Source organism: Puma concolor, chromosome E3, assembly GCF_028749965.1.
Source record: "Puma concolor isolate L17-30 chromosome E3, mPumCon1.1.hap2, whole genome shotgun sequence".
Lineage (NCBI taxonomy): Eukaryota > Metazoa > Chordata > Mammalia > Carnivora > Felidae > Puma > Puma concolor.
In genome coordinates, this window is record NC_141682.1 from 5,436,624 (window position 1) to 5,448,741 (window position 12,118).

General features: G+C 59.1%; 2 protein-coding genes across 6 annotated transcripts in view; one reads left to right on the plus strand and one right to left on the minus strand.

Annotated features, from left to right (window-relative positions):
- The window catches only part of CYTH3 (cytohesin 3), a 109,640-nt gene extending 99,036 nt beyond the window's left edge, over positions 1-10,604 (plus strand). For all 3 annotated transcript variants that reach the window (XM_086691872.1, XM_086691871.1, XM_086691874.1), the window contains exons 6-13: positions 1,253-1,333; positions 2,175-2,287; positions 2,390-2,538; positions 2,703-2,814; positions 7,059-7,135; positions 7,226-7,297; positions 7,377-7,531; positions 7,780-10,604. In XM_086691872.1, coding sequence (XP_086547998.1) covers positions 1,253-1,333; positions 2,175-2,287; positions 2,390-2,538; positions 2,703-2,814; positions 7,059-7,135; positions 7,226-7,297; positions 7,377-7,531; positions 7,780-7,852 — 832 coding nt within the window. In that variant the 3' untranslated portion in view covers positions 7,853-10,604. The remainder of the gene's footprint in view (positions 1-1,252; positions 1,334-2,174; positions 2,288-2,389; positions 2,539-2,702; positions 2,815-7,058; positions 7,136-7,225; positions 7,298-7,376; positions 7,532-7,779) is intronic.
- A 187-nt stretch (positions 10,605-10,791) lies between these two features.
- Positions 10,792-12,118, minus strand: part of USP42 (ubiquitin specific peptidase 42) — a 73,206-nt gene continuing 71,879 nt past the window's right edge. For all 3 annotated transcript variants that reach the window (XM_086691868.1, XM_086691866.1, XM_086691867.1), the window contains exon 18: positions 10,792-11,800. The gene's annotated coding sequence lies outside the window, so the exon portion shown is untranslated. The remainder of the gene's footprint in view (positions 11,801-12,118) is intronic.

Below are 12,118 nucleotides of genomic sequence, written 5' to 3' on the forward strand. Positions count from 1 at the left end.
TTTAAATCCATGGGGAGTGTGGCTGGAGCTGAAGAGTAGACCCAGGACTGAGCCTCGGGAGCGCCCCTCGAGGGAGGACAAATAGGCAGCTGGAGTAGGGCTTGATTGCCCTCTCTGGTCCCGCCCTCGGGTCTGGAGGCCCCCAGCTCCTTCCCTGGGGGCGTGTGATAACCCGGCTGTCCTCTTGCCAGGAGGCAGTTGGGACAGTGGGTGGGGGTTTGCCTTTAACGCAGACCCCTGTGGCTCTAACCTGGCTGCCTGCTGCCATTCCTGGGGTGCTCCCACCGGGACCATGCCCTTTCTGGCACCCTGGTGCCATCTCATCAGGCCATTGGCTAACCCCTGTGGTGTTGGGCCTGCTCCCTGGGCTTTGTCACTGGTGCTCATGGGCCGTGAGCCCGCTGCTTCCTGGGGCGCTCCATCAGTGCCCCGTGTGCGCAGGACCCCAGGGCCTCAGCAGCTTCCCCCCGGCCGGCCGCTGAGGTCAGGGAAAGGAGGGTAAAGTGCTCTGAGCCTGTGCCGCGCGCAGCCCTGCGGGTGGCTGCCGGGGTTCCCTTTGCTGGTGGCGCTGAGCCACAGCCATTCCTTGTGGTTGACTGATGGCGCACTGGCCTGGCATCCCCGAGGGGAAGGCGGACCCCTGACTTGTGGCTGCGGCCTTGCCGAGGCCACATCGCCCTGTGGCAGCTACAGCGTTTCTCTGCCTGAGGTGTCCTTACTGTCCCTTGTGACCATAACCTGGGGAAGCAGTGTGGAGTGAAATCCCAGTCCCAGCGAAGCACATTGTTGGCCTCTTTCACGTTTATGTAAAAGTTCAGGCCCTTTATTCTCACGCTTAGTTTGGTTTTAAAAGCTCTTCCAAACTGACCCAGCTTCGGACCCGGTACTGGGCCCCCTCAGCCCACCTGTGAAGCATGGACGCTGTCGGAGGCCACTGCTCAGGAAACTCAGGAGACCACGTGCATCTTGCCCTTTGGGCCCTGTGCTGCTGCAGGGCCTGGGCATGGCTGTGGCAGCCGCCTGGGGTGTCCCGACGGCCTCCCTACCCTGGCCGCACTGACTGTGATGTAAACTAATGTCCTGTCGAGTCCCCTCTGCCCGAAGCCTGAGACCAGACGTGCCGTCACGCCGATCCTAACTTTGAGTTACGCGGCATGAAAAACCACAAACATTTGCTGTAGGAAATGTCTTCCTTTTGAAAGGATTGAAATCCTGTGCAGTGGCCTCGGACCACATTTGCTTTCTTTCCCAGGGACGATTTCAACATTAAAGTTCTTCAAGCGTTTGTCGAGCTCCATGAGTTTGCTGATCTGAACCTCGTCCAAGCCTTAAGGTAAGTGCTGGAGCATCGGCTGTTCTCGAGAAGGTGGGGGGCAGCTACAGCCGGAGGCCGGGTGCTCACAGCACAGAGGCCCGCGACAGGCACTCTCGGACCCAGCTGGTGCCTGCCTTGGTGGGACCGCCGGTGTGCACTCTGGCCCCAGCCCCTTTGCTCTTCTGTGCTCTCCCCTGGTATTTGACAGTCATGTGTGCACTTTCTTCCCAGAAAGCTCTGCGGCTCAGTCTCTGTGCCACCTGGGTACAGGCCCGCTTCTTGCTGCATTTGGTCTAAATCAGCAGCCTCGTGGGTGCCTTCCCTGTGCGTGCCCCCCACCCCCCAGGTGTGACAGCAAACCTGTGGATGCTCAGCCATCAGAGGCGGCCCCCTGGTCCCTGTCTTGTCCCGGTAAAGCCAGGTGTCACTGCGTATCAGGCTGAGTGGGGGAGGATGGCCCTCAGACACTCCTGCGTGGCCCTGAGCCACGCTGGCCGCTGCCGTGGAAGTGCCCGGCCATCCCTCTGGTTGTGCCCTTGAGGCACCATCCCGTACACTCCGCTCTTCTGCAGCACCGACAGCATCTGTTTCCTTCTCCGGTGCCCCCCGCTGGGGCTCCGATGGCTGTGCACTGAGCCAGGGCCACACAGGCTCCGTCGGGTCTGGCTCCAGCTGGTCAGTCGCAGGCTTAGAGCCGGGGCTTCCGGGTGGGGTCGCCAGCCGGCCCTGTAGTGAGTGGTGCCGGGCTGCTCCCAGCGCCCCAGGTCCCTCTGCCGGCCGCCCTGCTGTCCTGTGTCCCCGCACCCAGCAGCCTTTACCGTGGAAACGCCATCGTCCCCTCCTGTCCATTTCTCCGCAGGCAGTTCCTGTGGAGCTTCCGACTTCCGGGTGAGGCTCAGAAAATCGACCGCATGATGGAGGCGTTCGCGTCCCGCTACTGCCTGTGCAACCCGGGCGTCTTCCAGTCCACAGGTCGGTGAGGCCCGGGTCCCAGCGCCCCACCAGAGCCCTCTGCCCAGGCCCCGCTGGCCTGGCGGACGGCTGAGCGCCCCTGCGCCCTCTGCCCTCTTTCAGACACCTGCTACGTGCTGTCCTTCGCCATCATCATGCTCAACACCAGCCTCCACAACCACAACGTGCGGGACAAGCCCACAGCCGAGCGCTTCGTCACCATGAACCGCGGCATCAACGAGGGAGGAGACCTCCCAGAGGAGCTGCTGCGGGTGAGCCCCCCCCCCCCCCCGCCCTGGGCCCCCCCGCTTCTGGGCCCCGCACTGACCCTCACTCCACCGAGCCCGGTGCCTGCCACCCTTGGGGACATGGTGCAGATGGGCCCTTTCTCCCCCGCCCGCATCCCTGAGCTCCCCGTGGCCTGTGTTCCTCACAGAACCTGTACGAGAGCATCAAGAACGAGCCGTTTAAGATCCCGGAGGACGACGGCAACGACCTGACGCACACGTTCTTCAACCCCGACCGCGAGGGCTGGCTCCTGAAGCTGGGTGAGTGGCGGCCGGCGGGCGGGACCCGCGCTCGGAGCCCCCAGCCCTCGGCAGCCAAGGCCCCCGACCAAAGGCAGAAACGTTAAAGGCGAAGGCCGATGGGCCAAGTCCGCCCGCGGCGGCCGGCCGCTCGCCCCAGACTCGATGGCTGCCGCTTTGAGCCCCGCCCTGTCCGCACGAGGCCATCCTGTCCGTGTCCACGGCGGAGAATAACGCCCGGGCTGCACGAGCGTCCCAGAAAACTGCTCAGTTAGCATCCAGATACACCCCAGGCAGTTTTCTGCACCAGATGCAGGTGCATTTCCTGCGAGAACCTGCGTGCCTCTCTCTTGGTTTGGTGTGGCTGATTTTTGATGCGTGGTTTAAATGTGCCTTCTTGTTTTCCTTCTGCCTGTGGCTCCCACCTTTCTGTTCTGTGACGGGCTGTCCCTGCTTGTTCTGCGTTAGGAGGTACGTACCCAGTGGCTTCCTGCCCTCCCCTAGCTGCTCACTCCTCTCTCGTTCTCTCTCCCCCGCTGGTCTGTGTGAAGCTTTGATTTGTGGCTGCCATTCATCTGACCCATGTGGCTTTGGACTCGCTGGGGTTAGCGTCATGCAGGGCGCAGTGAATGTGACACCCACAGCCCTGGGGTGGCCGGAATGCCAGCCTTTCTGCGCCCGGGAGCGCATGGGGAATGCCACGTGGGAACGAGCTTGCCCCTCTGTGTCTTTAGGGCCCGAGCGGCCACGAGCCTGCTGGTCATCTCCAATTTCGTGCCTCACCGGGTGCCTCTCATACTAACCAAACAGCGCATGTCTGCACCACCCCTGGACAGGGCCTGGGGATGGTCAAAAGGATTCCTAACCATTGACACAGAAATAGAATAGCGTTGATATTTTCTGGGCAATTTTAGAAATTGGTAGGAGGGTCTTTTTGTTTTATTTTTACACTGGGCGGGGTGGGGTGGGATCTTGGCCTTTCTGTGACACGTCACAACTGTACGTCATCTGGGCACTCTGAGAGCACATTGTAGGATACCAGGCTTGAGAGAAGTCCGGCGATTTTGTGGTTTTAATCAAGGGGAGGGTAAAGAGGCGTGAAGGCCTGTGAAGGCCATGGCTCCGCCGTTCGGATTTGGGGTCTTGCTCTGACTTTTCTCTGGCTGCGCTGAGGTTTGGGAGAGTTCTGGACCTTGGCCTAGAAACCCAGAGCCATAGCCGTGGACCTGAAGGCCTGAGCCCCCTTTGAGATGCATCTGACTCTCTGGTCATATCAGTTCTGGGGCCCCCAGGGGAGGCCAGAGCAGGGACGTGTCCAAAACCCCCGCAGCAGCACCCGGGCCCCTCCCGGCCCTGCGTTTCCAGGGAACGCCCCTCGAAGGGCAGTGACGGCACAAGCCCGCCCGGCAGCTGGTGTGGCCTCAGCACCTGTGGGAGACGGACCTGCTTCTAAAGACAGAACAAAACGACAGGCATAAAGGCACACCAGGGCTTGCACCCCAGCCTGTGTCCTGGCTACTCATCTAATCGGGCCACAGAACCCGCGTCCAGAGCACCCTTAGGGGACAGAGCCAGCTGGGTGGTGAGTGGGTGCCGAGGGGCCCCGGGCAGCGGGCTCCTTCCGCGCTCCACCGCCGTGTGCGCATGCGTGAGAGGGGGTGGTCCCGCAGTCACTAAGCTAGTGGTGCTTGGTCACCCGCCGGCCAGCGGAGAGACTGCCCGGGAGCCCCCTCCCCAGACGCACAGCAAGCCCGCTGCTGCCTCCCCGTCCCGGATGGCCCCTCTGTTGGCAGAGCTGCAGCCAGACAGTGGACTTCGCAGGGGACTGGTGTCCCCGGAGCCGCTGGGGCCTACACACAGTCCCGCCCGTGGGCTGCCTCCTAGCAGTTCTGACGCTGGCCTGGCCACCAGGGACAGTGGCTGGAGTTGGGCTCTGAGGGCCAAGAAAGCAGTCAATCTGGAAGCCGATGCTGAAGATGCGTTGGTTTGGCCAGGGTGCTCTTGCTGCGCTCGGCTCTGGGCCCCCACCCAGCACAGGGCAGACCTAGGCCCGGACCCGGAGGCGCTTGGCCACAGGCCTACAGCACGGGCGTAGGAAATGTGTGCTCCGTGCACCCACGCAAATCGGGACGGAGGTCACCGCCTGACCTCCATTGTTTCCCGTCATAAGCTTAGTCTTAGGGCAGGTGGCACTTTTGAAAGGCCTGGATGTTTTGCGGGAGCGTAGGAACATTGTAGTGTTGCTTACGGATCAGCGAAGTGCCTCATAGTCACCGAGTTCTGAGAACGAGGCGGTTGTGTTGAAAACACAGGAACGCGGATCAGAGCTGAACTGTCACGGTGGAGTGTGTGTTGCAGGGTGTGCGTGTGCGTGTGCCTGGGAACGGCCATGGAACTAGGAGGAGGTTCACGGCGTGGGGAAGCCAGGCTCCTTTCTGCAGGCGTGCGTGGTGTGGTATGTGTCCCTGTCTCCCAAAGCTCAGCCAGAAACACAGAAGCAGAGCCCGTCTGTTCCCTGCAGCCAAATCTCTGAGCCCAGGGGTGTGACGCCAGCCTGCTCTCTGTGCTGCACGGGTACCTGGGATGGGGCTGGGAGGCCTCTTGGCCAGGAGAACTGGACTAGGGATCGGGCTCCCCAAGACGTGCCACTGAACCCCAGGAGCAGCAGGGTAGGAGCCCAGGGGCAAAATGCTGAGAAGCCTTCCTGGCAAAGCCGCTTCTCCTGGGGAGGGCGGGGGGTGGGTCACGGGGTCGCCGGTAGGGCCTCAGGGTGAGCAGAACACATAGGCCGCCACCTAGCGACCCGGTGGCGGGAGCGCAGGGAAGAGGGGGCACCGGACAGATGGACAGCACGGGGAGCCCCTGGGAGGATTCTCCCACGAATGTGTTCGTTGAGGCTCAGTGGACGGCAGGTGCTGGCGAGAGCGTCGGGGCTCAGGCCAGCACGGTGTGACCTGAAGGAAGGGCCTGGGTGCGGCACACGGTCAGATCCTCCTGACAGGGACCCAAGGGGGGGGGGGGGGCGTGGAGCCAGGGGGGTGTGTCTGCCGGGGGTTGGGGGGAGCAGCAGCTGGCCCTTCCTTCCCCGCTTGGCTGCGGCTTCCTCCACTGTGCCCGGCGTGCCCCATGCAGCCAGCCTGCCTGAGGCCGTGGGGAGGAGGTCAGGTGTCTGACTGGTGAGGCAGGGGGTGAGGGACCCCAGAGGGGTCTCCCGAGGGCCTGGCCAGTGGCCCTGACTCTCCCCGCACAGCGGGTGGTGTCTTGCCTGCCGGGGTTTCTGTCCACACCAGGGCCAGGACGCTCTCTTGCCTCAGCCCCAGGAGGACCTGGGAGCTGGCAAGTGTCCTTTCCTGTCCTTCCACGCCCCGCGCCCCCCATCCCGTGATCCCCTTGTCCTGTCTCCATGCCTGTGTCCCTCAGCCCTCTTGGCACTCACCCAGATAGAGGTGGTGAGCTAGACCTTGGCTGTCACCTTGGGGAGTGACCAGGCAGGGAGGGTCACTTCTTGTGCCCCTGGATTGCTTGAGTCTGTTACCACGTGCGTCGTCTTCTCTCAGGTGTTGTTTTTTAAACTTCATGTCAAAAGTAAGGGCTAGAAATTGAAGCCAGTTCGTGCCAAATATTTAAGGGTAAAAAAGGACTTCCTTTTCCATAGTGAAAGGAGAGTAGGTGCAGATAGATGATGTGTGTGTGTGTGTGTGTGTGTGTGTGTGTGTGTACACGTGTGTGCGTGCGCGCGCGCGCTTCACATGCGTCCCATATCTTGTTAAGAGATTAATTCAATCTAATAATTCCCTGGACCGAGGAGTAATTGATGTTGATGGATCCCAGGGCCACCCAGAGCCCTGAGGTAATGGGATTACGTCCTGGACAGGCCCCGGGGAGCCGCACTGACTTCATCTTGTCATTTCCATGTGGGGAAATTAAGCCCATTCATCATGACTAACTTTTCCCGAAAGCAGGTTTGGAATGCACTTGAGTTACCTAGGCGGCCCAGGGGGCCACGGTGGGGGTGCATGCGGGGCCCCCAGCAGCACGCCGCGCCCTCCTGTCGCCAGCCGGCCGAGAGGGGCCTGCAGGGCCCCCGGCCGCACGGCTTGGCCAGGACGTGGCCGAGCGTTGGGCGGAGTGTCGAACAGGTTCACCAGGAAGGAAACTAAAGGCCAGGCCTGGCTCCCGATGGCATTTGTGAAAATGGGTTATTTGTAGGCCTCGGGTCGTGTGCCCGCCCCGGGCCCTGGCTCACGAGCTCCTTCCGCTTTTAGGAGGGCGGGTGAAGACCTGGAAGCGGCGCTGGTTCATCCTGACCGACAACTGCCTCTACTACTTCGAGTACACGACGGTGAGTACCGGGCGGGCCGCCCGCCCTCCGTGCCCCCGGCCCCTGCGCCGCCGCCCCGAGCGAGGCTGGCTGTGCGCTCTTCTCTCGTAGGACAAGGAGCCCAGGGGAATCATCCCCCTGGAAAACCTCAGCATCAGGGAGGTGGAAGACCCGCGCAAACCGGTAAGCGGCCCTGCCCTTGGCGCCTCGGCCCGGCGGCGGCCCCCCTCGCGCGCTGACGGCCCTCTGTCTGTCTCGCCAGAACTGTTTCGAGCTTTACAACCCGAGCCACAAAGGCCAGGTCATCAAGGCCTGCAAAACGGAGGCGGACGGCCGAGTGGTGGAGGGCAACCACGTGGTGTACCGGATCTCCGCCCCGAGCCCCGAGGAGAAGGAGGAGTGGATGAAGTCCATCAGGTGCGCGCCGGCCCCGCTCGAGCCCGAAGGCTCCGCGTCCTCGCGGTGCGCGAGCGCGCACGTCCGTACGCCTGCGCGTGCGTGTGTGGGTGGGCACGCACGTGTGTACGCGTGCTCGCGCGCTTCCGAGGGCAGGGCTCGCCCTGTGCCCGCAGAGACGCGGAGGCTCGAGCTTGCTCTGCCTGGGGGGCTGCGGGTGCCTTCTTCCCACCTGAGGGTTTCCTCCCCCGCCCCCCCTTCCCCCCCAGAGCGAGCATCAGCAGGGATCCTTTCTATGACATGTTGGCCACGAGGAAGAGGAGGATTGCCAATAAGAAATAGATCTTTCCTGGCCCGAACCGGTGAAAACAGAAGCCAAGACTCCACGACGGAAAGTGACTGGGAGCCTCCCCCGACCCCCCCCCCCCCCCCCAGCGCCGCCGGCCCCGCCTCGGTCTCCCGCCTCCTCTCTGGAGACGGCGCGTGCGCAGTGGGAGCGCCGCCCCGAGCCCCCAAGGAGCGTTCTGTGCGTGGCGGCGGATGTCCAGATGCCCTCCTCCCGGTCCCAGCCCGCGGTGGCACCTGCCGGCTCCTTCGAGGGAACCTCGTGCCAGTCGTGCCGCCCTTGGCTCACCCGTGGCAGCATTCGCCGTTCCAGAAGCCGCTGTTTTATATCTGAACAAGAAAGGAAACGCTACCACTTTTTTATTCAGAGTTTTTTCTCAGATATATAGGATTATAGCTTTTATATGCCTTTTTATACTCTGAAATTATAATGAAGGATACTTACTTTCTAACACTAGTATTTTTAGAATGGCAGCTATAAATGTAACTCGTGGACGCAAGTATATACTGTGCACTGAAGAAGTCGTCTATACATGCACCTGCCGCCCTGCGTGGGGGGGCGTGGGCGGCTATGTGGGGTGCTTTCGTGGTGGTCCTCGGGATGGAGGGACGTTTCTGGGCAGGGGCCGGGCTCCAGGGGGCCAGATCCCGGGGGACTCGTCATCAGCTCAGACTCTTGTGGCCCCACAGATACTTTCTAAAAAGGCCAATTGTTACAATGTAAGTGCTGGTTCCGGGTGTGAATCCTGTGGCTGCGGTCACACACAGGGGGTGTGTTGAGCCCCGTGAGACCGCCGCTGTGGGACTTTGGCCCCCCAACCAGCAGTTGCGTGTGGGTCAGTGGAACCGTGCGTGGTTCAGCCTGACGGACCGGTCTTCGCTATTTAAAACCTTTCGGCAAAACAGATACTTCTTTTACTGACCTACTAGTTTGACCAGATCTCTTAGCGTAATGAATAGACGAGTAACCAGAGCAGATCTTACTCCTCGTTTTTAGAGACTTTAATCTCTTGCCATGAGGACGGAAGGGGCGCGCTGTGGGATGAAGGTGCGTGGCACTTAGGGTCTCCTGTAAATAGCGTGAAAGCCCAGATGCACGCTGGTGGTGGAACTTAAGATCCACCATCAGACGGTTGTCAGGCTGCCGATGATCTAACAGGTGCTCGGGACGTCTGCCCGAGGGAGGACGGGGCTCAGAGCCGGCCGGGGGCGCCGCTGGGCGAGGCTGGGGTGCTGGGCGCTGGGGCGGTGCCTCTGCCTCTTCCGGACGGGGCCGGTGACGGATGCTGCCGGGACCCTCTTGGCCACATTCCGGCGGTGGGTCCCCGTGTCTGTGCCCTTTAGAGGTCACGAGCTGTCGTGTGCAAAATGAAAGTCCCAGAAAGCAGACCTCGGACCGGACCGTCGGCACCTATGTGAAGAGTTTAAGTAGAAGTAACTGCTCTGCGGGTTGCCTTGGTGCTGACACTGACTGGCCGTGGGCCCCTGGCCTCGGCACCACTGACCTTGACGTAGCTTTAAGTCACGCTGGATGCAAAGGGGTCTGGGCCCGGGCCTCTCTGACATGCCTCAAACTGATTTTTTGTTTCCTTCCCAAGCTTTTAGGCTGTGTTACCGTCCTGATACCTCAAATTCGAAACTTTACTTTTGGAGAAAGGCGAGTCCGCATTCTTGAAATGCCTGGCTGGTATATATGCAACTCTGGCCTCCAGTCTTCCACGAAAGCCGATGGCGCCCGGAGCACGCGCCCGCCGCCCCCACCGTCGCCGACCAGTGGGGCCGCCCGCCCCTCTCCCGGGCTGCCCAGGGCGCCGAGGGATCAGTGGTTGGCGCGGGGGCGCGCTCCCTCTCTCGGCCCCGGGTAGGCCCCAGGGGATACAGGCTTTCTGTCTTCGGGGTTTGGCCTCTGTAGGGTTGGGAGAAGCGAGCTTTGGGAAACCCCTGTAGGAATTCTCTGGTCGCCGGTGAAGGAGCCTCGCGTGATGGCTCTCTTCCCGGGAACCGTGCAGAGGCCGTGGTGCTTAGAATCTGTCACTTGCGGTCAGTGTTCCGTGAGGTCTCTGATTCCGGGTTTTGCGTGGCAGTATTAACGCGGGGCAAGCCGGCGGTCACCCCGCTACGCCGTCAGGCGGGCCGGTGGCCGCGTCTCTCCTCCCTGCCCCCACGTCCTCCCAGTGCTAGCATTTTAGTCCCAGCTCTGGCCAAAGACAAACTTCCCTCCGGAGACCAGGGGCAGGAGGCGGAGAAGGGGGTGCTCTGGGCCGAAGACCGCGGCTGCCACGGCCCCGCCGGCCTCCGTTTACCCTCACCCAAGCGAGCGTCAGTGGCTTCGGGATCGCGGCACATCCTGGAACAGCCTAACGTGGTACCAAACGGAGTCAAAATAGGAGCTATTTATAGATGAAGCAGCATTCAATGCTTCATATAAAGCAATGCATATTTTTAAAAGTTAAAATGCATAGATCTATAGAGATGTGCTTTGCTGAGAAGTTAGGTCTGTTGTAGACCGGAAACCACATGTTGTGATTTCGCATTATTTTTTCTTAGGCATTTCTATTTACGGTAAATATAGTTAATATGTAAATAATGTACATAGAGATTTCCGGAGTGTTTGTTATTCAGTGTATATACCCCCACAACCTGCATGAAGAAATACCCCGTCATCGATATTTTGTTGTATCATTGGAGGGTGTATGGCCGTCAAATTGCAAATACCGTGTTCACAAAATAAAAAAAGGCGTTCAGACAAGACCGTCTGGGACTTGGTTCTTGAAAATAGATTGTGGGGTCCCGCGGCCTGCTCGCTGCCCCTCCTCCAGGCCCAGGAAGGCGGGGAGGGGAGGGGGCAGCTTGGGCTCCAGACGGTTCTGGAACAGGTGAGAAGGGTCTGCTGAGCAAACGGGGAAAACAGCGGTAAAGAAGAAGACACAAGATGGTGAATTTGCTGCCATTTATATACTATATAAACTTTACATGCTGTGTATTTACAGTGGGGCGAGTGCTTTTTTTAATCTTTAAAAAAACAAAGATCAAACTTTAGACATCTCTGAACAACACAAACTGTATAAACCATACAGATTATTCAGATACAAACTGTATTAAATACAGTTTTCCCCACTCCGTCTCCTGATGCAGGACCAGTGAATTATAAGTGTATCACAGTTTGATAGCATATCCATATTAAAAATAAAATCACAGTATGATTTTGTCTGTAACTAGAAACTTTAAGGGACCAAGCTGACAACTCAGACTCCAATATCATAGTCAAGACAAGAGACACTGTATAAAAAAGTGTTAAGTAATAAAAACATACTGTAGGCTTTACAAATAATGTTTGGATTATACATTCATAATGTAAATACTCATCATAACTGGTAAATCGATTGGAATAGTTCCACAAAGTTCAAAAACAGAACTTGTCTATAAAATACATCTTCAAATCTTGAATACAACTAAAATATGAAGCGAATTAGTTTCTAGTATCAGACATTACAGAAAACAGACTGCTCCCAAGTCTAGTCGAGAGCTCGTGAATCTTTAAATAAGTCTTTAAATTAAATATACACACTGTCAGTTTGTTTGTACTTTTACTAATTCCATGGTTCCCCGGCTGCTCTCGCACCGGAGGTCTGGCTTGAAGGAGCTTTTCCATGGAATGCGAGCAGTCCACCTGAGTCTGATTAAGCAGCATTGAGATGTTCCAGTCCAGGGCGTCACTGTCCGTGGGATTTATGTACACGCTGTTTACAACGGTCAGCAGTTGTAGAAAGGGTTCGTCCGTTTGGAATAAGGGGAATTAAGAAAAGGTAAAAACTAAAAAAAAGTCCTCCATGGTAAAATCTGTACAGTATTTACTAAAGAAGCACCACGCAGATTTGAACAGAGTTATTTCTACATTTATAATTTAAGCTGGGTTGGGGATGGCTTCTGTTGAACACGCTGAATCTGAAAGACAAGAGGCGGCAAGCAGCGGGCGTTAGTACCTCCCGGGGCGGGCGGCGGGCGGCGGGGCGGCTCCCCCGCCACCACCCCAGTCGGGGCCTTCCTTCCCGCACAGTCCGGGCTCCCCGGGGGAGCGCTTCTTCCCGACCACGGGCCCTCTGCCTTCCGGAAGGGCGGAGAAGGAGGCGGGCTGTTCCGGACGGACGCGCGGAGGGAGCCACCTGCTGGGCCCGAGCCCGGCTGCCGCTAATCCTCTCCGGCCTTAAATCCCCTCTCGCTAGAGAAGAGCCTGATTCCTTAATCAGGCTTCGCTCTTTTCCT